Here is a 27,226-nt window from a genome sequence, read left to right on the forward strand (position 1 = left end):
TATTCTGTATGTGGCACTGCCCACTAGTTAACCCTGAAAGGCATAAAACAGCACTGGGCCAGTGGGACCCTGGGAAAAAAGGATTGATACAAGCAAGATTGCCTTGCGAGTTTAATGCAGAGTGCAACATTTCGGGGTCACGCCCCTTTGTCAAGCATACGGAACAAGCATGCAGTGAGTATATATAAAGATTAACCAACAAACAATTAAAGCATAACCATCATTCATTTAAGTCAATTAAAGTGAAGACGCTACACTGGATTAATTGAGGATTTCCATGCGCTGGATTTGCAGTTCACTATTGGTGTATGGACTTTAAAGGGGACTCGTCACCCAAAAAAATGATTCAAAACCCTATTTTATCACATTAAGCAAAATTAACTTTAATTACACTATATAAATTATTTGAATCTTGTTTCCTTCAGGCTGGGAATTCATAATTATAGCAAGCAGGCAGGAGCCATTTTGTGGACACTGTTATTAAGACAAGCCTTGTATCATCTCAGAATCTTGTTTGTGCACCAGAATGGGGGACCTGATGTCCATCCCCATGTCCTGGCTACACAATTAAATGGTGAAGAGAGAGGGGGAATGTGGGGAGAGCAGTGACATCTAGTTAGTGCTGAATGGAAAGTGAAAGTAATTGTCTGCCCCGCCTCTATGCCCAGATTGACAGCTGAGATTTTTAAATGAGCTTACAACAGCTATGAATGCTTTAATAAAAAATAGAAATTGGATTTCATGTTTAATTTGAAAAGGACTTTTATTATACAGATTTTTGTGTCTGGGTGACAGGTCCACTTTAATTGACTCAATTGAATGATGGTTATGCTTTAATTGCTTGTTGGTTAATCTTTATATATACTCACTGCACACTTGTTCCGTATGCTTGACAAAGGGGCGTGACCCAGAAATGTTGCACTCCGCATTAAACACACAAGGCAATCTTGCTTGTATCAATCCTGTGTGCCATTGGACTTTTTTTTCTATGGAATACATCCAGTCACTCCAGCCTTTATAGATGACATTTTTGGCTAACTTACTATATTAGAAACATTTTTTATTTTGCACAGCCTATCTATTCACCCATATTTATTTTTACACTGAACAATTCCTTTAAAACTCAATTACTAATGCTTGGAACAATACACAGCTCTTGCACCAGGTCTGCAGTCTGCATGGGTCTGGGCATAACTGGGAGTGACTGGGCCAGCGGCTTCTACACTATGGAGTGCCCAATCTGATCAAATGACCCTTGCAGGTGCTGTAACTGTGTGCCACGGGTTATAGCATATAGAAAAATTCAATGTTCACTGTAGCACACCAGATGTTAAATTATTGCTTCAAAAAGTACTTTATTGGCTCCTATAGTTTATAAACAAAAGGACAATTTGTGGTTCTGAAATGGAATGGCGATGCCTTAGTTAATGAATCCTACAGATGCAACTATGGTAGGCAGCAAGGAACCAGGCAGACTCTATAGTAGAGTAGGGCCACCCAAAATAACTAACAGAGAGAGAGAAAGAGAGAGAGAGAGAGAGAGAGAGAATTATTTTGGAATTCACTATAGTTCTTCTATATAGCAGTGAAATGATGGCCAAGCTGAAAGCAAGTAAATTTGCACTTTACTGGTATCAAGGCCGTGTTGCTAAGCCTTTTGCCTTCTCCCATAGATTGACTGTATTCCGTTAATGTCATCTTGTGACAAACGGAAGGATGTGGTTTCCACATAATGGTAGGTTGGGAACATCAACGCTTGTGGATCAGTAGAATGATCAAGTCCCAGAGAATGACCAAATTCATGCGCAGCCACTAGAAACAAGTTAAAACCTGTCGAAAGAAAAAACTGTTAGGTACGTATGTGGCTGTATTTATACAGGTATGGATCCGTTATCTGGAAACCAATTATTCAGGAAGCTCTGAATTATGGCAAGACCATCTCCAGTAGACTTCATTTTATACCAAATAATCCAAATATTTATAGGTATTTTCTTTTTCTCTGTAATAATAAAACAGTTGCTTGTACTTGATCCCAACTAAGATTTAATTAATCCTTATTGGAAGCAAAACCAGCCTACTGGCTTTATTTAATGTTTACATGATTTTCTAGTAGACTTAAGGTGGATAACAGGTCCCATACCTGTATAGTGTATATATTATATATAATTCATTCAAACAACACTTGAAATCATAATGATTGTATGTATGTATAAATGCCAAGCTGTTCTTTGTTGCATATTAAATTTGCATAAAGTTGTCACTCAAGGGAGTCATAGTAAAGTAAAACCAGACACAGGGCTGACTTGATAAGTTGCACCCAAATGCACCTCATGTTGTGCCAATTGATAGGTGTATAATTAAATTCCCATGTCCCACCCATGTGCTACCTTTTACCTTGCAAGCACCTATGTGTACACAGTTTACTAACTGGTGCAAATCTTTGCGATGAGTGCAGTTGCAATGGAATTCAGGGAAAAAATGTTGCATTAAGGATAAAAAAAATGGCAAACTGCACTTTAGTTTTTTTGCACTTCCCCTTCCCTTAATAAATGAGGCTAAAGGCCTGTAAATAACCTATATTTGTATATATATATAAATATGAAACAAAAACATGAATTAATGTAAACCCAATAGTAACTTGTTTAACATTAAGAAAACCATAAGGTTTGAAAGTCATGTTGATCTAATAAACCCTAAACCCAACATGCACATCCCCATTATTTACAGTTAAGTATCAACATGATATTATTCAGGGCTCAAGAAGTTTGTGTTTGGTATTCTCAGAAAACAGGAACAAAAAAAAAAAACAACAACATACCTGCTCTAGAACTTGTCCATCTTTCATCCTCATCAAAATGGGCATCACCTCCAATGCCGCGCCCTGGACCATAGGCGTGAGCTAAAACTCCACTGGGGCCATCAAATGGGTTGGAATCTCCATGCGCTAAACACAATTCAAAATAGAAACCTTATGTGTGAGATCATGAACCTTTTCAACAGTTTGTTACGGCAATTACCTAGGGTAACTAGTATCTGACTCTAGCTACTAAGAACTTCTTATTGCAATGATTTGATTGCCAGGGATTAATTACCCTAGCACCCAAGCAGCAGCTTTGAAATAAAAATATATCACAGATAAATCACAGAAGGTCTGACAAAAATAAAAATAAAAAACAGAAATAGCAATAAACCAGAAACCTCCCCGTCAGTTTGTTTATTGGTAGCTGAGCTCACTGACCCCTGACGACCAGATAGCATGTAGGGATGGGCGAATTTGACCTTTTTCATTTTGCCAAAAATTCGCCCCAGACTAAATGTCGCCATTAAAGTCTCTGGGCGACAACATTTTTTTGACACAACGCCTAACAAGTCTATTGGCGTCATTTCTGCGGCGAAACAAGGCGAAAAAATTCACCCATCCCTAGTAGAATTTTAAGAGAATGGCTAATTCAAAAACCATAACGTATTAAGTTCCAAATAATAGAAGAGATATCAAGTGACACCATCATATATAAATTGTATAGTATTAAAGGAAATGTAAAGCTCCAAAAGAAATCAATGTAAAATTGCTCAGTTCACATAAATACGTTTTTTCTAATTTTCAAACAGTTTTTATACAGCTAATATAACTATTTTAAATCAGCAGAGCCACCTGGCTACAGTCGGCTGAAAATGAATTTCATGCAGTAACAGTAAAACTTCAAAAGAAATAAATGTAAACATGTTTGGAGAACTCTTCTAAACGCTTGTTCAATATATTTTTTTTTTTTCATTTTCAAAAAGTTTTTAAACTGCTATATAATCATTTTAAAACAGCAGCGCCACTTGCTGGTCATTTGTTGACTGACTGGCTACAGCCGGCTGAAAATGAATTTCTTGAACAAATTCATTTGAAAAGTTACAGAGTGTAAATCTACATTCATTTGTTCTAATGGTTTCTTTTCTTCATATGAAAGCCATATTTATCCCTTAAAGGAATAGCCCACCTTTAAATGAAAGAAAGGATCAATTTAACTGTGGTGAGCTCTAATTTCACACTTTGATAACGTTGCCCATTAGCATATATACAGATGAAGCCACTTTGATTTGTGAGTTAAATGCATCATGACTCAGGGGTAATTGAAGAAACTGTGTTATCTAAAGTCATCTTAACTCATTTAATGCATTTAACCTTTTCATTAGCATACCAAAGCTCCATTGTTCACAATGGTGAATGCTTTAATTAGATGGGATGTTGTGACGCAGGTTTCTGTGTTAATTGAGATAAATGGGATATCTGTGTTTAGTTATTCTGTGTCAAACAGACAAACCAAAGTGGCTGCATCTGTAGGCAGCAATGTTCTGAAACAAATTGCAATTGCTGTTCATTTTTTATTTTTTTCAGATTTTTTGAATGATTTAACTTTTTGGTCAGCAGCTTTCCAGTTTGGAATTACAGCTTCCCTCTGGTTGCTCGGGTGCAATTTACCCTAGTAACAAGGCAGTAGTTTAATTGAGAGACTGAAAGATAAATAAGAGACGGTCTGAATAAATAAATAAATAAGTAGTAAAACGGATGAACAACAATTAAACTGTAGACTCACAGAGCAACAGTTTTTTGTCTGTTGAAACCAATGACCCCCACTGTGTTGGAATAGGCTTTGGTTACTAACTAACTACTAACTACTAATATTAGTGCCAACTCACTTGTGTGTCTAGGGATAATCTTCAGGCTTGTGTTTAAGGGTCAGGCCACACTGGGCGTTTTGGGGCAACTTCGGAAAACGAACCGCCGCGTGTGATTAGCGCCGGCTTTTTTTCACTTTAGCCGGCGCAGAGTCAGGGAAGGCGTTTGGGGAGATTGGTCGCTGCAAAAACGAGGCGATTAGTCGCCAGGCGACCAAATCTCCCCATAACGCCCAGTGTGGACTTACCCTTATATAAAAATGTATTTATTGCTGTGTCACATAAAGATGTTACAGTACAGATGGTAAATAAAGGTTTAAATTGAAACAAATAAATATATAATAAGAATAATAATCGCTGCTCCCCAAGACCTGACTGTTCACTAGGCCAGACATTTGAACTTTCTTATTCACCTTTCGGCCTGGGAAAATCACTCCTCCAGAAAAGGTGGCTTTTGAAGTTTTACAGCCCCAACAGTTGTTTATGCATAAATAATAGCATGCAACCCCCTGGCAATGCAATTTAGCTCTTTACAATACAATGAAACAACTGTTTGTTCTGTAATGCACTCCTTGTGTATTATTAGCAAGCAACATTCCCTGTTATATAGATATACTGTATATATATCTATATATATATATATATAGATATATATATATATATAGGTAGAGGATCCCTTATCCGGAAACCCGTTATCCAGAAAGCTCCAAATTACGAAAAGGCCTTCTCCCATAGACTCCATTTTATATAAATAATAAAATTTCTAACAATGATTTCCTTTTTCTCTGTAATAATAAAACTGTACCTTGTTCTTGATCCCAATTAAGAATAATTAATCCTTATTGGAAGCAAAACCAGCCTATTGGGTTTATTTAGGGGCACATTTATTAAGCTCGAGTGAAGGATTAGAATAAAAAAAAACTTTGAATTTTGAAGTTTTTTTTTTGGCAACTTCGACCATTGAATTGGCTGCTTCGACCTTAGACTACGACTTCGACTTTGAATCGAAGGATTGGAACTAAAAATCATTAGACTATTCAACCATTCGATAGTCGAAGTACTGTCTCTTTATAAAAAACTTCGACCACCTACTTCGCCACCTAAAACCTACCGAGCATCAATGTTAGCCTATGGGGAAGGTCCCCATAGGCTTTCTAACCAATTTCTGATCGAAGGAAAATCGTTCAATCGATGGTTTAAAATCCTTCGAATCGTTCGATCGAATGAATAGCGCTAAATCCTTTGACTTCGATATTCAAAGTCGAAGGATTTAACTTTGAGGGTCGAATATCGAGGGTTAATTAACCCTCTATATTCGACCATTAGTAAATGTGCCCCTTAATGTTTACATGATTTTCTAGTAGACTTAAGGTATGAAGATCCAAACTATGGAAATATCTGTTATCCAGAAAACCCCAGGTCCCGAGCATTCTGGATAACAGGTCCCATACCTGTATAATATAAAATATAGTGCATAGTGGAATAACTAGATGTTACTGGGCCCCACAGCAAATACATTTTAGGGCTATCAACATTTCCAGAGGTTGTCCAGTTTTACCAATTTATGTTGAAATTGCTCATTATACTTCCTGGCCCCCCTGCAGTCACAGGGTCTGCTTCCCCTGCAGATACAATAAAAAGGTATGACCCCCACACACTCCCTACACACTGAAGACTAGAAAGAGGCAAGATGGCCAATAATAAAAAAAAATCAGAAATAAAAAATCAAGACCAATTAAGAAGTTGCTAAGAATAGGCCATTCTATAAAGTACTGAAAGTACAGTGTGTCTATTTCATACAATGGCTATAAAAGTGCAGTTACACTGAATTTTGTTATTTTCAAAAATATGAAAGCTAATTACATATAATTCCAGTATAAAACTTACTGCGTGCTCCGAATCGGATGAATATATCTGCATTTCCAGAGGAAACTTTTGTGAATTGCAGCGGGGTCACGTTACTCCACACCCCAAATGCCCTCTGGATGGCGTCATCTACCACTTGGCGGCGCAGGTCGGGAGTGTAATTCACAATGCTACGAAACAGAGAAGACAACGAATTTACATATCAATCCGTCCACCCGAAAACATCTCATATTCACCGAACTACATTACGGGGCAGATTTACATAGGGTCGAATAACGAGGGTTAATTAACCCTCGATATTCGACTGCCGAATTGAAATCCTTCGACTTCGAATATTGAAGTCGAAGGATTTAGCGATATTCCTACGATGGAACGAGTGAAGGAATAATCGTTCGATCGATTAAATCCTTCGAATCGATTTCAATCCATCGGTCGAAGGATTTTCCTTCGATCAGAAAATTGTTAGGAAGCCTATGTGGACCTTCCCCATAGGCTAACATTGGCCTCGGTAGGTTTTAGGTGGCGAACTAGGGGGTCAAAGTATTTTTTAAAGAGACAGTACCTCGACTATCGAATGGTCGAATAGTCAAACGATTTTTACTTCGAATCGTTCGATTCGAAGTCGAAGGTCGAAGTAGCCTATTTGATGGTCGAAGTAGCCATATTCGACCATTCGAAATTCTAAGTATTTTTTCTTCTAATCCTTCACTCGAGCTAAGTAAATGGGCCCCTACAAGTTATTATGTCATTGAGGAACATTCAGTTGGTGAAGTCATCAGTCTATTGGTTAGTCTAAAGGAAAAGTAAATGATTCACTGCACAGAACCACTGAGCACAAACAAACAAACAAAAACACTTTATTCTCTAGCGATGTGTTGGTGTGAATATATACATATTTTGCATATGGCAACATCAATCTGCCTTCAAACACTTATTTAACTGCTTCTCTTTCCTTAGATATATTATTAGATTATTAATGAAATTATTTATAATATAGTGATGGGCGAATCTGACCCGTTTCGCTTTGCCAAAAATTCAAAGTCTATGGGTGTCAAAATTTTAAAAATTAGAATAATTTGACTAAAATATCCATTTTAGTCAAATTATTCTCATTTTTAAAATTATTACCTTGTTCTCTGTAATAATAAAACAGTACAGGTATGGGACTTGCTACCCAGAATGCTCGGGACCTGGGTCTTTCCAGATAACAGATCTTTCCGTAATTTGGATCTTTATACCATAAGTCTTCTAGAAAGCCCTTCTGTAATTTAGAGTTCTCTAGATAATGGGTTTCTGGATAAACAGATCCCATACCTGTACTTTCAATTTGTAAATAAAATGAATGAATGGAAGAGAGAACACTAAGGGGCAGATTTATCCAGGGTCGGATTTCGAAAAACTTCGAAATTCGACCATCGAATTGAAAAACTTTGAATATCGAATTCTACGTTTTTTCACTGAATTTGGAAATCGTACGATCGAATAAAAATCGAACGATTTTAGCGTACGATCGAAGGATTTTTATTTGATGTGTAAAGACTTTAAAAAAGTTTGTAGAAGGTCCCCATAGGCTAACATAGCAATTCGGCAGGTTTAATTTAAAGCAGGTTTAAAATTTAAAAAGTATCTAAAAAAATTACTTTGAATTTCGAATTTTTTAACTTCGAAAATTCCCTCGAATTCACTTCGACCCTTGATAAATCTGCCCCTTAGCATGGTGATCACAGGAGTGCTTGAAACATAGGACATCACATTAATAATAAGTTAGCCCTGGCCGTCTCCATAAATCTAACCTGTAAGTCAGCTGCGTTTTTGACCATCTGGGATTCCCAGGGAACTGTCGGAATTCTGCAACATCGGGCATTCCGCACCGAGGGGTCTTCATCATCTTCATGGTGTCCGAGTCCAACCTCCCTGTCACCGACATTCCAAAGAACTTTTGCATCTCTTTGAGTTTTTCAGCGAAAGTGTTCTTTGACCTCATTTGATAGAAAGTGTCTAAGTATTTCTAAAAAATATTAAAAAAAACAACTATATATATAAATATATATATATAACAAACAAGGGAAAGTTGTGCTCACCACTATTTTTTAAAACCATTAGGCGGGGATGCAATGAGGCTGTGACCACAAAATACATATAGTCAAACACAAGAGTCCTCTGCACTCAACCCATTATCAATATATTTAAGACAGCGACATTTTGTGCATACTGCTACTGAAAAATGCCTTACCCTTTAAACAAAACAGGGATTGTTTGTCCATATATTGCAATATATTTAAGCTGGCCAACTACGTCAAAGTCATCCCATATCTGGCCAGTCCTACACTCAATTTTCATCTGATTCATTAAGAATTCTATTGCTTCATTATACATTTTACAAAGGGACTTGGTTTTACCTGCAACTTAACTTGCTGCTTTCAAAGTAAACCTCCATACTTGGCAAGTAAGGGGGTTTACTTTGAAAGCAGCAAGTTAAGTTGCAGGTAAAACCAAGTCCCTTTGTAAAATGTATAATGAAGCAATAGAATTCTTAATGAATCAGATGAAAATTGAGCATAGGACTGGCCAGATATGGGATGACTTTGACGTAGTTGGCCAGCTTAAATATATTGCAATATATGGACAAACAATCCCTGTTTTGTTTAAAGGGTAAGGCATTTTTTAGTAGCAATATATATATATATATATATATACACGTAACTGTATAATGTTAAAGTATTCTGAAGTTCAGTTTGCTTAAGCATTTCTCTAGATATAAACCTTCCTGTACTTTCATCCTTTTATATATATATTCGTATGTCATTTGATGGATATATTTAGTGGCCAAAACTAACAATTTAGAAATGGTCTATATTTTTTTATTTGTTATAGTTGTAGAATTATTTTGTCTTCTGCCTCATTCTAGCTTTCAGATGGGGAGAGGGGGTCACTGACCCCAGCAGCAAAACAACTATTGCTCTGCCAGGCTACAATTTTATGGTTACTGTTACTTTTTATTACTTAGCTTTCTATTCAAGCCCTTTACTATGCATATGTTCCTGTCTCTAGTTTAAACTACAGCCTTGTTGCTAGTGTAAATTGGACCTTAGCAACCAAATGGCTGATAATAAAAAAGCTAAAACAAATAAAATGTGTGTCGACATTTGTTCTTTTACCCTGCATATGTATAAAAACTTTACAATAAAAACATGTGAAGGTGACGTACCTCTGCAAACATACGTTCCGAAGGGCTCATAGGATCTTCAGGTCGGGGCATTGGCATGGCCTGGATACAGGACAGTGCCAAGAAAACTAACAGGAATTCTTGGAGCATGGTGACACTTGGAAATCAGACAGTCAGTGTGCCAAGTCTGCAATGCTTCATGCCAGGGGTAAACAGCCACATATATATAGTGAACAGGCACAACTGCCAAATATGATGTAATCTCACAATACGACCACAGTTCCCCTTTCCATGTACCCAGCTCTCTGTCCGACACTTGTGCAACATTTTCATCTCAGAGGTAATGTTATTTAGGGAAACAATCGCTGTAGTAATTTCACATTTTCCTTGATAGAGGGGGTGGTTCACCTTTAAGATATCTTTAAGTATGTTGTAGAATGGACAATTCTAAGCAACTTTTCATGTGGTCTTCATTATTTATTTTTATAGTTGTTTAATTATTTACTTTCTTCTTCAGACTCTTTCCAGCTTTCAAATGGGGGTCACTGACCCCCTCTAAGAAACAAATACTCTGTAAGGCTACACATGTATTGTTATTGCTACTTTTTATTACTCATCTTTCTATTCAGTCTTCTCCTATTTATATTCCAGTCCTTATTCAAATCAGTGCATGTTTGCTAGGGTAACTTGAAACCTAGCAACCAGATTGCTGAAACTGAAAACTACAGAGCAACTGAATAAAAAGCTAAATAACTCGAAAACCACAAATAATAAAAAAAAAGAAAACCCCAATAGCAAATTGTCTCTGAATATCACTCTCTACATCATACTAAAATTTAATTTGAAAGTAATTTTACCCCATTTCAAGCACTTTTGTGTCCACATTTTTTAGCAGCTGATGGGGCAGGGCCAAACCATCCCAAGCTGGCAAAAGTGCTTGTGCCAGCGACTGTCACTTGGAAACGTGAACTGGCAATTTCAAAGCAAATACCTGACAAGCCTCTTCTCAAGCACCTTCGTGACATTGCCATAACTATCAGTGGAGGGAGATTTTGGCCTCCTAAATTATTTTAAAAAAAATCCCAGACAAGAAAGCTCCCATAATTGTCCCAATCACCTGTGTGCTGTTGCCCATGGATTCAGATTTGCTTTGACTGAATACAAAGGATTAGTGCAAAATACAAATGTTGGAAAAGCTGCTGCATGTTAGTATGAATGTCTGGTAAAAGCCAAGAAAGCATTTGTAGGGACCTATAATAATAGTATGTTCTAGGAATGTAAGATAGTAAAGCTAAAAAGAGCAGCCTGTGCTCCAATAAGGATTTATAGCAGGTAGCTCTCACATTGGCTCTGCTAGCCTAAGGGGCCGATTCACAAAGGGTCGAATATCGAGGGTTAATTAACGCTCAATATTCGACTGGGAAATAAAATCCTTCGACTTCGAATATCGAAGTCGAAGGATTTTAGCGCAAATAGTACGATCGAAGGATTATTCCTTCAATCGAACGATAAAATCCTTCGAATCAAACGTTTCGAAGGATTTTAATCCAACGATCGAAGGAATATCCTTCGATCAAAAAAAGTTAGTCAAGCCTATGGGGACCGTCCTTTTAGACCGTAGCTTTTAGATGGCGAACTAGGGGGTCGAAGTTTTTTCTTAAAGAGACAGTACTTCGACTATCGAATGGTCGAATGGTCGAATGATTTTTAGTTCAAATAGTTCTATTCGAAGTCGTAGTCGAAGGTCGTATTAGCCCATTCGATGGTCGAAGTAGCCCAAAAAACACTTTGAAATTCGAAGTTTTTTTACTTCGAATCCTTCACTCAAAGTTAGTGAATCGGCCCCCTAAGTGAAGAGACCACAGTACTGAAGAGGGATTCAGGCTATATTCACTCCATGGTCCTAGAAACCCTAAAGGTGAACCTTGAAACCTACCAAACCAAACGAATGCACAGTATGTAAAACCTGACAAAACTGTAAATGTACAGATATCTAGTGATGATTGAATTTGTGTCGTGTTGCTGAAAAATTCACAAAATGGCAATAATGTAGAAAAATGCATTGCATGCAATGGAAAGCCTCGCTAGCAGCATCATTTCTGGGGCCACATTGCTAATACAGACAACGCTATTGTGCTAACTACACTAGCAGAACCATATATATATATATATTTGGTTCTTAAAGGAGAAACAAACACCTTATTAAAAAAAAACCCTACCCCCCTACCGCACACTTTTTACTTACCCTTTGGTGCAGATTCAGGGATGGGAGTTCACGGCAGCCATCTTCCGGGTCTTCCGTCAATTTCGGTGCATGCGCAGTTGTCACAAACTGGGAAACTGCTCCAACTGCACATGCACCGCTACCCCTGTCTCGTTGTCAGATTACCGAAGACCTGGAAGATGGCTGCAGTGAACTCCGATCCCTGAATCTGCAAAAAATTAGGGGCATTTGCCCGGGGTAGCAGTTAGGCTGGGGGGGGGTCTATGTGGGGTAGGGTGTAGGGTTTTTTTAATAACGGGTTTGTTTCTCCTTTAAAGTTGCACGTTTGCATGTGTGCTTCCAAAAATTATTTCTCTACTGCGAATGTTTGGGTACAAGAGCACTCTAGATCTAGTTCACACAAACGCTCCTAGCTCCTGCTCTGACTACTAACTACAATGCACTGAGCAATGGCCACCCTTGCAGCTCCTTATAGACACAGTTTGAAGTCTCAAATACCATTAGTTGGAGTGGTAGGAGAATATGACATATGTGTTTTTTTCTTGTCTATTGCAATTTTTTTTTCTGAAGAAACAAACCGAATGGCGAAATTTCTACATGCTTTTTTTTAAAGAAATTTCAACACTGGAATCACACTTTTTCCACTTGCACCATTTGTCTGTTGTCCGGTACATCTATGTTGTGTGTAGCACCAGGGTCCTAGAGGAACGTTGTTTGGTTTCACTGTGTACTGTACAAACGTATATGTGTGAAATGTCAATAAACTCACTCTTGACACTGCAAAACATACTGGCCCAAAATGTTGCTTATCTCTATTGATATCGCAATCTCAACAGTCTGTACACTTACATGAATCTATTGGTTATGTTGTTGCAAGAAAGCTTCTTTTTATTTGGTGATTGCTATACTTTATTTGGGGATTTACTTTACAACATCTACAACATACTGCAAATACAACATGTACGTGGCAGATTTAGAAAATGCATTTGTATACAACCATACATACACCAGTTATTTGTAGAATATTGTTCTTTATATTAAAACCACAACTATAATGTTATTGGGACTCATTTATAAACACTGGACAAATTTGCACTTGGGCAGTAATCCAGTCAGAGCAACCAATCAGTGATTAGCTTTTTTTCCCAGCCAGCTGCAGGTTGGACAGTGAAAGCAATCATCTGATTGGTTGCCATGGGTTACTGCCCAGGTGCAAATTTGCCCAGTGTTTATATATGACCCTCGTTGTGTTTTGGGAAGGACCTGCAGAAACTCTAATATAGCTTCACAATTTTTTGGGCTTAGTTGTATTCATTTTCTTTGACTTATGGCACAAATATTGTATTTGACTGGGTAAAAGTTATGCAGTTACATACATACCCATATCTACACTAGTGTCTATACATTGTCTGCTTTAACCCAATTTAAGGATATTAAAATCATAGTTAGGGATGGGTGAATTTTTTCACCTTGTTTCGCCGCAGAATTGACGCCCATAGACTTGTATGGTTGCGTGTGTCAAAAATGTTTTTGACGCCCATAGACTTTAATGGGTGTCGGCGACAATTCGCCGGCGGCGAATTTTTGGTGGAACGAAACGGGTCAAATTAGCCCATCCCTAATCATAGTATCTGAAAAGGGGGGATATGTGATTATGGGGAACAATGTAACACCAAACTAAAGGAGATGCTTCAATGACTTCTTGAAGGAGGGGACTCAAAGAGATCCTTTAGGAGGGCCTCTATAAAAGATGTTACTGCTATGAAATGTAGGACATCTCAAAATGAGAATGTAATTAGGAATGCATTGGGAAGCCGTAGCATCTATCACAGTCATGTTCTTCTCATGTACCAGATTTTGGAAGAGGTACAATAATATTACCACAATGGGGGGGGGGGTAATTTACTAATACTCAAATTTATCTCATATTTTATTAAAAAAAAACCCACGATCAAACTCCCATGCCTGATTTTGCCTTATCTATTAATAAATGAATCGATTTAACCAGAAAAACTCGCTAAAATCGAGTGAAATCCTGAATTCTTCTGGCATTTTTCCCGAAGTGCTAGTTTTTTTTGCATTTTTGCCCGAAAACCGTGAAATAGTTGGATTTTTGGGTGAAACCCCAAAGACCCCATTAACTTCAATTTGAGACATGTGCCTCTCCCATTGACATATACAGGACTTTGACAGGTCTGAAATGGTGGATTTTCGGATTCAGGCTTTTTGCAGCATTGGGGTATAATAAATCACGAAAAATTCGATTTTTTTTTTTCACTAACAATTTGAGTTTTCTAGTGAAAAAACCTTTGAATTTTTCAAGGTTTTTTTTCCATTCAGACTTTAATAAATAACCCCCTAGATGTAGACTTCTGCCACAAACTACAATATATAAGGAGGGTCCTTGATGTCAAGATTAACCTCTTGGACTCACGGGTTCAGCACCCTTGACCTAATGCACCAAAATATGCCAGCAACTTGGCCTAATGCCCGGTCTACAACTGATAGCAAATATTACATGGTGTAGCTAAGGTCAAATGCACGTCTACCAATAAGCATTTGCAATTATTTATAATGAATATATTCACTGTAGTGAAATAATTGGAAAGCAAACATTGAGAGCAGAGCAGACATCTTTGGTCTGAGTTAGAATGAATGGGATAGAACTGGTGCTTTTATTATTGCTGTCTATAGAGTTATTAAATACAGTTCAATCCCGCTCACAGTCTTATGCTCAATGGTAAATATGCAGAGATGATGTTTTCCTCTTAGGAAAAATATTATGGAACTCCATTAATAACTAAGACGTTTTAGCCGTTACGTGAGATACGGTTACAACATTCTTGGTGTTTGTGTTTGCAGAATGTACAATTCCTCTTGCTTTGTTGCCAATACCCAATTGCTTCATGAATAGAAGGTAAATGTACCAACCTCCTAAGCTATTTCTCAGCATCCAGCCTGGCTTTCACAATGTTAACCACAACAACACAACATGTCTATAAGCATTTGGGGAAAAAAATCATTAATTTACGGAGCGAAAGGTGGTAGAAACACTTTTTTTTTAAAGGGGTGGTTCACCTTTAAGTTGTCTTAATTCTAAGCAACTTTTTAATTGGCCTTCATTTTTTCTTTTTTTATAGTTTTTAATTATTTGCCTTCTTTTTCTGATGCTGTAGAAGGATAGGTGGTCCTCTTCCCTGCGTTTAGGATTGATAGAATGTCATAAAAGTGAACCATTGGCTTATTGGCACAAGATAACATCAATTCTTTCTCCAGTTTGGTCATTGATAAATGCGCATACTGCAAAATGACAGCCCAGTGGCATAATTACAGAGAAAGCAGACCTTGTGGCTAGGGGGGGGGAATTTGGTGGAGAGCAGGTTTGCAACGTCTGTAGGGGGGCCCATGGAAGACTAGCGATGCATGCAAAATCACCAATCTTGTGTTTTGGTCTTCACATTGTGATCCGCAATTCCTTGTGCACCAAGTATAACCCACAATTTTGTCTAGCGGGGTGGTAGGAGCTTGGAGAAAAAATTTTGAGGGAGGAAACCTCAACCCCAATAGCTAGGCCACAGTGACAACCCATTGTTGCAAGTATACCTCTGGCCAAATGAAAATGTATTATATGTTAGCAGTGGCGTAACTACCGGGGGAGCAGGGGGTGCGATTGGGCCAGGGCCCGCACCCCCTTAGGGCCCCCCGGCAGCTCGCGCGCCACTGAGTTCTTCAGCTGTTTCCAGGAGTACGGAGGGGGGCGGGGCCCGGCTGCACGTCCTGTGCCAGGGCCCGCCCCCCTCTAGTTACGTTACTGTATGTTAGGGTGAAGTATATTATGTGTACAATTGGTTCTGCAGGTAAGTCTTCTTCCTGCAAATACATTGTCCTGGATTCCATAATTATGTACACAAACTTCCAGGAATGAAGACAAGGAAAGACTAGTAATATACTGTACGGCATTTAAAGACTGAATGAGTGTAATGGGTAAAGCCAATTTCAGGCAGCATCTTATTATTTTTTCTCTTTAATGGAGAACTAATCCCTAACAATGAACTTATATTATGAACTTATTGCACCGGCCTAAAGTTTCAGCTTGTCAATAGCAGCAATGATCCAGGACTTCAAACTTGTCACAGGGGGTCACCATCTTGGAAAGTGTCTGTGACACTCACATGCTCAGTGGGCTCTGAGCAGCTGTTGAGAAGCTAAACTTAGGGGTCGTCACTAATTATCAAGTAGAAAATGAGGTTGGTCTGTAATATAAGTTGATGCTACAGGGATGATTATTCAATTCTGATGCTAATTGCACTGGTTTCTGTGCTGCCATGTAGTAATTATCTGTATTAATTACTAATCAGCCTTATATTGTGACATTTCTATTCTATGTGTACTGTATATTGTGAGTGGATCCCTAAGCTCAGTAAGTGACAGCAGCACAGAGCATGTGCAGTGAATCAGCAGAAAAGAAGATGGGGAGCTACTGGGGCATCTTTAGAGACACAGATCTTTACTGCTAAATGTCTCTGGTTGCCTTGGGCTGGTACAGAAGCACAAAACATAAAGTACAACATTTCTAACTACTTCTTTACTTAGGCTTTAGTTCTCCTTTAACTATTGTCATTGTCTTTTCTTAGATGTTATAAAATGAAACTTAAATAAAGGATTAAAAACAGATTGCTGATAAACCATTATTGTAAGGAAATAAGGAGAGACTAGTGACAGGTTGTACCTTCAACGGGAGTCCAACCTGAATCATTTTATGTCCTTAGAATGATATATTTTGTTAAATAAAGTTTGTTAAAACGTATTGCACAGTGCCCTTATATGATAACAAAAAGCAACCATATCATCATAATATTCTTATCTACTGTATAACTGTATTCATAAGTAAATTATCTATTGCCTTTCTTTAATCAAACTTCTGCCTGTAGTTCTACAGTCTAATTATTGGGGTTTGAAGACCAAAATGACCCAGCGTATTGCAGATGGGCAGTTGAGGGTCACTTCATAAACACACAAATTTACACAGCCATAGAAATGTTTTTATTATGTATTGTGTATCATTTCTGCATAGTGTGAACATGATTGGCACACGACCTTCTGGAGCTTTTAAATATTGCACACTTCTGAAATTATGCAGTAATTTTGGTTTACAGATGTGGCTTTTTCTTAGCCTGTACTTGTGTTACATCAAGTATTAAATATTGTGTCGCACTGTAGAATCTAGTCCTAGTATTCATAGCTTGTATTCACAATGAGATGTTGATCACAGGGAGTCCACTGAACTGTCCAGACCAGTGATCCCCAACCAGTGGCTCATGAACAACATGTTACTCGCAAACCCCTTGGATGTTGCTCCCAGTGGCCTCAAAGCAGGTTTTGACTTTTGCTCATGACTTTTTTGGAATACAGGATATGATGTCAATGACATATTAATGTTTAGGATGTAGCTTCATTGTATTAATTTGCCAGTCATAACCTGGTGAAATAGATTTTGGTGAAAAGGGTAGCAAATTGAAATTTTGCTAAATTAGCGGATTTATGATCATTTGCCTGGCGAAATGCAGTGAAAGTTTGCCAGAGACTAGGGTTGCCACGTGTCCGATATTGACCACGGACAGCATGTTTTTTTGAAGTGCTTACCCGGTTTTCCAAATAAGGAAAACCGGGCAGGATTTACTATGATTGACATGGCCAATCGACACGTCACAGCCCGCCCCTGATGGCAAGGCCCCATCCCCATTACACTGCAGCTCCGCCCCCCTGCCTGGAGTTCCACTGGACGGAAGGTGACAACCCTACCAGCGACAAGGTAATGCGCTAGTGAAGTTTGTTGCTCCTTGTTTAGAAAATAGGCAATATTTCTGCGAGTTGTCTTTTTAGCGACAATTCGTCAGAAAAACACAATTCATTATTTAGTAAATGTGTCCCATGTGCTTAATACAACATATACCAGGCCAGAAGTAGAGACAGAGATTTACATAGTGAGTGCCCCTAGGCCTGCTGTTGTTTGTCGCTCCTGTCCCCTCCCTTTTATTCACACAAATTTTTGGAGCAATTGGGATTGGTGCATGGGATATTTAAAAAACTGTTGTATTTCCTGCTCATCCCCAGTGTTTCTGAACCAATGTGGGTGTGTCTGGGCAGCATGCCGCCCCCTAAAATCCTGCCTCCCTAGGCCCGGGCCTTGGTGGCCTTTCCACAAATCCGGGCTTGGTAGAGACAACCTATATCATAAAAGTCTGCCTTTAAAGCTAACATCACTCTTTGGTCAGTCTGAAATTGTGCCTCATTTCATAAGCCACTAATCACCTAAAATCCATTCTAGGGTGACTACACAGTACTTTAGGCATAAATAGGGTCTTTTATTTTTTTATATGTGTAGGGATGTAAATTATGTTAAATTAGATTTATGGTTCCAGTGCCAATCTGACCACGCAGTGATACCCTGCCATTTCCTTAAATAGGATTCATGTGAAAAATATCCATGCTGTCTCAGCAAGTCTCCTCCTAACATGTCCTTGTGCAGAGTTTTCACTTGATTCAAATTCACCATTCAGTTCAGTTAGTTTGATGCCATGTTTAGAAATGCCATTGGAGTTTCAGTAGATTAGTAGACACCTCATTCCTGCCTGGAATTCAACACTTTGAGACCTAGCAAGCTATATATTTTTAAGAAATATGTAAGGTTGGCAAGTTCTATCTCCAAAAACATCCTACAGGACCACCATTCGAAACTCACTTTAGTACAACTGCTACATTTGGGATCCACTTCATCATAAAGAATTATTGTAAATATAGTTTTTCAAGATCCAATCAATGATAACTAAAACTATTGTAGCCCTGCTTCAACCTGTTTGTACATCCCATTAATGGCCTGATATTGAATTTGATACAGTCATCATGTCCAAGAAGGCGTGAGAAGTGTATGATCCACAGTATATTTTTTAAAGGAAATAAAAACAAAATGATTTATAAGCAAACAATCACACACATAAAAAGGCAGATTACCTGCACTAGTAGTTGTCCATCTTTCATCTCCATCAAAATGGGCATTGCCTCCTATGCCATTACCTGGAGCATAGGTGTGAGCTAAAACTCGATTAGGGCCATCAAATGGGATAGAATCTCCATGAGCTAGACACAATCGAAACAAGATATATTTTACTGATTAATGTCAATTTATATTGGGGATTAAGCCTGTACAAAAACATGAACAAATTGTGAGGCTGCTTTGCAAATCTGGTGAGGCCAAAGAGAGCTCCTTGCTCCATAGAAAGAAGTAGCTGCTGCTCTTTCATTCAAAATAGCTTATTCCACTTGTTTAATACTACTTTGTAGTGCATTGTGGTAATTTCCCAAGGCGACATTTAACAAACAGACTTTTCATGCCCTGGGTTTACAAAACCCCTTACCCAGTACTGGTGGTGCTACCTGCTCATAGTCTAAATAGCCTATTTCATATTATTTTTCTGGGGGGCAGGGGGGGTCGCTGACACCAGCTCCTCTATACAGTACTCTGCTTGTGTATGGGCGTTTGCTTTCAGAATGATATACTGTTCACTTGTAAAATGTAAAACTTACAGCGTACACCAAACTGGATTAATATGTCTGCTTGTCTGGAGGAAACTCTTGTGAATTTTAGTGGGGTTACATCACTCCACACTTTAAATGCCATCTGTATTGCTTCATTTACCATTGGGCGAGGAAGATCGGGAGTGTAATTAGGGATGTAGCGAACTGTTCTGCTGCGAACTAGTTCGCGTGAACTTCAACCGTTCGCGTCCGCCGAATGTTCGCGAACGTTTGCGAACGTTCGCATTTTGAGTTCGCGTTCGATCGTTCGACCATTCGACCATTCGAATTCCTTCGACCGCTAAAAATCGAACGATTTCCATTCGTTCGAACGATTGTAAGCATTCGATCGAATGAAAAGCATTCGATCGAATGGCTTCGATCGTTCGATTCGAATGAAAATCCTTCGATCGAATGATTAAAATCCTTCGATCGTTCGAATCGAACGATTTTAGCGGGTGTTCGAAGTTCGCGAACTGTCCGCGAACGTTCGCATTTTTTGCCGGTGTTCGCGAACGGCGTTCGCGAACACCAAATCGGCAGTTCGCTACATCCCTGAGTGTAATTGACAATTCTTATGAAGAAAGAGAAAAAAATATTTGACCAATGATAATAAGTATCTAGAAACGATATGATAATCTCTGAGCTACTTTACCTGTGTATTCAATCTTCACCCAGAAGGCATCAGCCAGGGAAACTTTATTAAAGTATTATATGAGATTGGCTTGTCATCATTGCTTTCATTGTGTTGATTCTTTAATCCTTTTTAGGCCAAAGTCAATTGCATTCAACACAATGGATATTTTAAAGGAGAAGGAAAGCTACAGAGGCATTTTATTGCCAATAGATTAGCTGCAATAGTGAAAGCTAGAATGCTATATTTATTCTGCAGAATGTTTTACCATACCTGAGTAAAAAGCTCTAGAAACTCTCTGTTTGTTTAGGATAGGAGCTGCAGTATTAACATGGTGTGACATCACTTCCTGCCTGAGTCTCTCCCTGCTCTGGGCTCAGATTACAGTAGAAAAGGGAGGGGAGTGGGGAAGAGGAGCAAACTGAGCATGCTCTTGCCCAGGGCAATGAGGTTTAAGCTGAAGGCAGGAAGTCTGATACAGAAGCCCATGTGTACACAATAGAAGGAAAGAAATGCTGTGTTTCTTTTGACAGAGGACTCAGAGCAGCATTACTTTGGGGGTTTACTGGTATATTTAGATGGACCTTTCTGATAAGGCTTACTTAGTTTTAACCTTTCCTTCTCCTTTAAGGACTGCATTCTGTTCCATTTCAGAAAGTTTACAAGAAACCAATAGGGCACCAGATACAGACTTGTGGTTGAGACCAAAAAGACCTGGGTCTATGGGGCATGATTTAGGGGCAGCTTTCTTCTACAACATCTCATTCTCGCTTGTTTGTTCCTACCAATACCTGGAGAACTTGAGGCTGGACGCAAGGAAGATTTCCATAATTTCAGTCTCACTTGCCCAGTCCCCTGTGCCAGGGTCGTTGGTGGGAAGTAGTGAATGAATGAGGATTTACTCTTGCAAGTTGAGATGAAGAGGCAGGGAGGCAGCTGGCCTGGGAAACTTATGATTGACTCTAGCTATAACTCTAGATAGTGGAGACGAAACCTTTGGTCTTCTAATATGCTTTGTTATGAGACCTTAAATCAATTATAGATTAAGTAATATGCATGAAAGGCAGAAGTGAGCCACATCAAATCAAACTTTGCCATTAAAATAATTTTTAAGGGATTTTTTAAAGTTGTACAATGACTCTTGATTTTCTTTTAGCAGTGTGCTGAGTTAGCGTTGACTGTAGAGAACTAACCTGTATGTCAACTGGGTTTTTGTCCATTTTGGGCTGCCAGGGAACTGACTGAATTCTGCAACATCGGGCGTTCCGCATCGAGGGGTCGTCATCATCGTCATGGTGTCCGAGTCCAACTACCCTGTCACCGACATTCCAAAGAACTTTTGCATCTCTTTGATTTTTCCACAAAGGTGGTCTTGGATTTCGCTGTCATCAAGTAGTATTTATCCAAGTAAGGCTGATCATCATGAAAAAGGGGACAGTTTCAAGTATAATGAACAACAATACAAAAATGAATTACCTTAATATCTGAATAACACTAAGGGGCAGATTCATTAAGGGTCGAATTTCGAAGTTAAAAATACTTCGAAATTCGACCCTCGAATTGAAATCCTTCGACTTCGAATATCGAAGTCGAAGGATTTAGCGCTAATCCTTCGAATCGAACGATTCGAAGGATTTTAATCCAATGATTGAAGGAAAATCCTTCGATCAAAAAAAGGTTAGCAAGCCTATGGGGACCTTCCCCATAGGCTAACATTGACTTCGGTAGGTTTTACCTGCCGAAGTAGGGGGTCGAAGTTTTTTTTAAAGGGAAAGTACTTCGACTATCGAATGGTCGAATAGTCGAACGATTTTTACTTCGATTCGTTCGATTTCGTTCGAATTCGAACGAATTTAACCAATTCGATGGTCGAAGTACCAAAAAAATACTTCGAAATTCGAAGTATTTTTCATTCGAATCCTTCACTCGAGCTTAGTGAATCTGCCCCGTCTCTCTGGGGACACCCACATTCAGTGGGGCTCACATAGATGCAGCCTATGGGGCAAAGTGCAAAAACAGGGCCATGTGTCCATTGTTTGTTGATACAGGGCAGCATATTTTGATTAAAATAGAATGCATGGGACATGGACAGAGCTATAAATAGTATTTTGCAATATAAATACTAAGTGCAATTTAGCTTATTATAAATAAGCATTTACATGCGCTCTTGAGAAAAACGTCAACTTAACCAGCATTCACCCAAAACTCGACATTTACTAAGTCATCCTTCTGATGAAATGGATCATTCTGGTTGGTTATGTGTGTCTGACCTTGAAAAATGATACTGTAAGCGTCACTGGTCCCGGGACTGAATGATTCAACCCTTTTGGTTAGTGAAATGCTCCATAATATGTCAGTCTTTTAGTAGATACATTATAATAACAAAAACATGATTTTTAGGCAATCAGATGAAGATGCCATTTTAGCTGGTATTTATAAACTTAAAGGAGAACTAAACGCTAAAAATAAATATGGCTAGAAATGCTATATTTCATATATTGAATTTACTGAACCAGCCTAAAGGTTCAGCATCTCTATAGGAGTAATAATCCAGGCCTTCAAAGTTGTCATAGGAGTTTCCTATTTGGGATTTTCTTAGTGTCGGTGGCACTGCACATGCTCAGTGTGTTTTGAGCAGTTGTTAAGAAGTTAAGCTAAGGGGTCATTACAAATTATCAAACAGAAAATAAGATGAATAAACTGATGCTACAGGGCTGATTACTAATTTTTAATGCTAATTGTGCTGAGTTCTGAGCTGCCATATTCATGATTTGAATTATTTACAGCCTTATATTGTGACACTTATATATATTCAGTATCTTGTGCGTCAGTCCCTAAGATCAGAACTGAGCATGTGCAGTGGGTGGGGAGCTAATAGGGCCTCTTTGGAGGTCCATCTTTGCTTGAATCTTTTGCTATTCCCCCTTCTTTTAGAGTAGAGGAGAACAGACTAAATGACCCATTTAAAATGGACAGGGAAGGGTGCAAATCACATAAATAGACAAGTGCCCATCAGGATTTTAAATACTGCGCCAGGCGCACTACCCATCAATGCCCAGACTAAAGTATCGGGTAAATGACCATTAAAGAGTGCAATTTGACTCTTCTTCTTTTTGTCTAGTGCAATGTTAAAGGAACAATAATACCGGCAAATGAAAGTAAATTTAAAGAAATTAAAATATAATGTACTATTGCCCTGCACTAAAAAACACTACTATAGCTTATCCTTATATGCTGCTGTGTAGCAATGGAGGCAACTGAAATAGGGCTAAATGGCAGGTAACCTCTGTAGAACACCATTATATTTTATGGAGCTTATCTGCTATCTGCCATGTAACCTGATGTGTTTCCTCTTTGAATGGCTGCCCCCATGGCTATACACGGGTATAGGATCCCTTATCTGGAAACTCAATATCCAGAATGCTCCGAATTACGGAATGGCTGTCTCCCATAGACTCCATTTTATCCAAATAATCCAAATTTTTAAAAATGGTTTCCCTTTTCTCTGTAATAATAAAACAGTTGCTTGTACTTGATCCCAACTAAGTTGTAATTAATCCTTATTGGAAGCAAAACCAGCCTATTGGGTTTATTTGATGTTTAAATGAATTTCTAGTAGACGTAAGGCATGAAGACCCAAATTACGGAAAGATCCATTATCCGTAAAACCCCAGGTCCCGAGCATTCTGGATAACAGGTCCCGTACCTGTACTACTATATATAACTATACTAGTGTTTCTGAAGCAATTAAATTAAAGTAATTACTTAAAATGTAATGTACAATATGGTAACTGGATGGCACTATTCCATTAGATAATCAAACATGCACTCTGTGGGGCTTATTTATAAAATTCGTGCAGCGCAGCATGGGTCGCACAGTGAACATTTTTCGCCCTTCTTTATGTTTATAAAGCTGGATAAGAGCAGTGTATTTAATGTGCAAACAGAATGGCAAATTTTTAGTTGCTCCTCGAATGTCCGTCAGAGCTTTTTAAATATGGCATAATCGCAAATTGCTAATATTTCTGAGTTTGATGTATGCCGCTGCTTTGCAACTGGTGAATTTAATTTACTGTCCCCTCTATTTTCACACTCAACAACCTCGCACAGTGGCTGCACTGCGAATATTTGTGCTCAATGCGAATTTGCTAAAAAAAGGGAAAGACAGGCACAGCGGTGTAATATTTCAGCGGTCAGGAAAACAACATGGGCAGTGCAACCATTTGCGAAAAAATATGCACTGCACAAACTTAATAAATGATACCCTGTATCTACATATACAGTATAAACCATGTAAACATGATTTAAATCAGCGTAGATTGTAATTCTGATATGCTGTATATATATGCGTTGGATTGTTTTGAAGACTAATAGGTTATGTGATATGTAAGAAATGTACATTGTTTTGCTGAAACCTGCAATTTATTTTTATCTCCAGTTCTGTTATCTTTCATAATAACGTGACAAAGCAGGGGTGTATTACGAATGTTTCCAGATATAAACCAGACAATGTTGAAATTAGCAGATTTATTTTGTAGTATTCTCTCTAAGCTCACATTACACAATACATGAGAAGTTTACTCAAGTCTTTGTTTCTCTTGCGGTTTCTGAAGTTTCTGTGTTAATCATTCCAGAAGATAAATGCCCAGCAGAAGCCATTCTTTAGACACATATGATTTATGGTACAGGTATACGATCCGTTATCCGGAAACCCGTTATCCAGAAAGCTCCAAATTACGGAAAGCCTGTCTCCCCTAGAATCCATTTTATCCAAACAATCCAAGTTTTTAAAAATGATTTCCTTTTTCTGTGTAATAATAAAACAGTAGCTTGTACTTGATCCCAACTAAGATATAATTAATCCTTATTGGAAGCAAAACCAGCCTATTGGGTTTATTTAATATTTACATGATTTTCTAGTAGACTTAAGGGGGCAAATTCACTAAGCGCCGAAGCGCCAAACGCTAGCGTTACTTCGCTAGCATTTGGCATTTTCGTTACTGCGCAAATTCACTAACGAACGCTGGCGTAGATTCGCTAGTGTTACTTTGCACCCTTACGCCTGGCGAAGTTTCGCTACGGACGTAACTACGCAAATTCACTAACGCGCTCATTGTACTGAACGCTACCTTTTACGCTAGACTTCCTTCGCCACCTCCGACCAGGCGAAGCGCAATAGAGTAGATAGGGATTGCTTCAAAAAAAGTCAAAATTTTTTCTAAGTCCCAAAAAACGCTGGCGTGTTTTCTACATTATGGGTAATAGGCTGAAAAAGATTGAAAATTGGGGCTCCCCTCCTTCCCCCCTACATTTCCTGACTCATGGCAACTTAACTATACAGTGGGCACATGTGTAGGGCAAAATAAAATTTTATTTGCTGTTTTGAAGGTTTCCCAGGCATTTGTAGTGCTGATACGTATTCCTCCATTGAAATTTGAATTTGCCGCCGTATGCAAATTAGCCTTCGCTAGCGTAACTTCGCTTCACTTAGCGAATCAACGCTAGCGCAACTTCGCAACCTTACGCTACCCCTGAGCGCAACTTCGGATTTTAGTGAATTTGCGAAGCGCTGGCGAAGCTACGCCTGGCGAAGTGTGGCGAAGTGCGGCGAAGTTACGCCTGGCGCAACTACGAATCTTAGTGAATTTGCCCCAAGGTATGGAGATCCAAATTACGGAAAGACCTGGATAACAGGTCCCATACCTGTACATTTATATTGTAATATAGCTTTAAAGTCCCATTTTTTTAAAAAAAATGTCTTGAATTGAGTTTCTAATGCCTAAAATTGCCCTGTAGTTCAGTATTTAACACATGTAGGGAATGTAATAAAAGTCGCAAAGAGCAAAGCAATTAGCACAAACAAGAATAAAAAGTCTAATTCCACAACGTAATACTCAGTAAGAAGTTTTATTACATTCACTACGCACTAGCGCAAACTATAAAATTCGCAAACCTTCTTCCACTGTCGGAAGTGGTCGATAAACAGTTTTTCCGTTTGCGACTTTCACTACATTCCCCCAATGCAGTTTTATATTGCATATTAGATTGCAGTGGTTACTGGTACAGCTGAAACGTTTTGTTATGCTGTACCAGTGACCTCGCTTTCCCCACTTACGGCGGGATTTCAATCTAGCGGACTGGGGCGATCTCTAACTTCACTCTTTGATAAATAAACCCCTATGCGTCCAATGAAAGGCAATACATAAGAGCAGAGAAAAATATAAGGGGTGGTTTAGATCAGGGGTGGAAGTGCAAATGCATAACTTAAGTGCTCATGCAGAGAGAGATCTTCTGCTTGAGTGGGGCTTCATTTTGCACTAGGGATACACCAAATCCACTTTTATAAATTCGGCCGAACTCCCGAAAGCTTTGCGAAAGATTTGGCCGAATCCGAATCCTAATTTGCATATGATAATTAGAGGTGAGAAGGGGAAAACATTTTTAATCCCTTGTTTTGTTACAAAAAATCACGCAATTTCCCTCCCCTCTCTTTGCATATACAAATTAGGATTGGGATTCGGTTCGGCCAGGCAGAAGGATTCGGCTGAATCCTGCTGAAAAAGACCGAATCCTGGCCAAATCCCGAATTGAATCCTGGATTCGGTGCATCCCTACTTTGCACCTTGCTCCCTGTTAAAGGTGCAGAGTGCAGTTATCAGTTCAGTATAGGGGATAAGCCAGTGTCGGACTGGGCTGGTGGGACATGGGGGGAAAAAACTGGAGTGCCCCGGGCTTCACGGGTCCCGACGACCCTGCACCACCTCCAGCGCCTAACACAGGCTTGCTACAGTGCTCGGACCATCTCCTCTGCCAGACCATCATTACTGTGCCCAGACTGTCCAGTCTCCCGTCCCCTTTATTTGCTCAGACCCTCCCCATCCCTGATGTGCAGGTGGGGCTGGTGAGTGGCAGTCAATTAAAGTCAGCCCTGGTGAACATTGAAGTAGGGCACAGGGGGAGGGGCCTACGTAACATCTCTGCCTGCGTTCTTTAACATGGAAACATGGAAACATTATTGTTTTCTGAAAGATAATAAGTAAAGAAATGCTTTAATGTAAGTGTGTGAAGTATATATATATAAGTTAACTTTAAGTAT

General features: G+C 38.9%; 1 protein-coding gene and 1 pseudogene across 1 annotated transcript; both read right to left on the bottom strand.

The window, feature by feature from the left end:
- Positions 1-744: 744 nt before the first annotated feature.
- On the bottom strand, positions 745-9,872 carry mmp7.L (matrix metallopeptidase 7 L homeolog). The gene is given in 5 exon segments (NM_001086213.1): positions 745-1,830; positions 2,819-2,944; positions 6,553-6,701; positions 8,325-8,539; positions 9,740-9,872. Coding segments are annotated over 5 exon segments (780 nt in total). The 5' UTR covers positions 9,848-9,872; the 3' UTR covers positions 745-1,648.
- Positions 9,873-17,353: 7,481 nt separating this feature from the next.
- On the bottom strand, positions 17,354-23,179 carry LOC108707570 (annotated as a pseudogene).
- Between the last annotated feature and the right edge of the window lie 4,047 nt (positions 23,180-27,226).

This window comes from Xenopus laevis, chromosome 2L, assembly GCF_017654675.1.
Source record: "Xenopus laevis strain J_2021 chromosome 2L, Xenopus_laevis_v10.1, whole genome shotgun sequence".
Lineage (NCBI taxonomy): Eukaryota > Metazoa > Chordata > Amphibia > Anura > Pipidae > Xenopus > Xenopus laevis.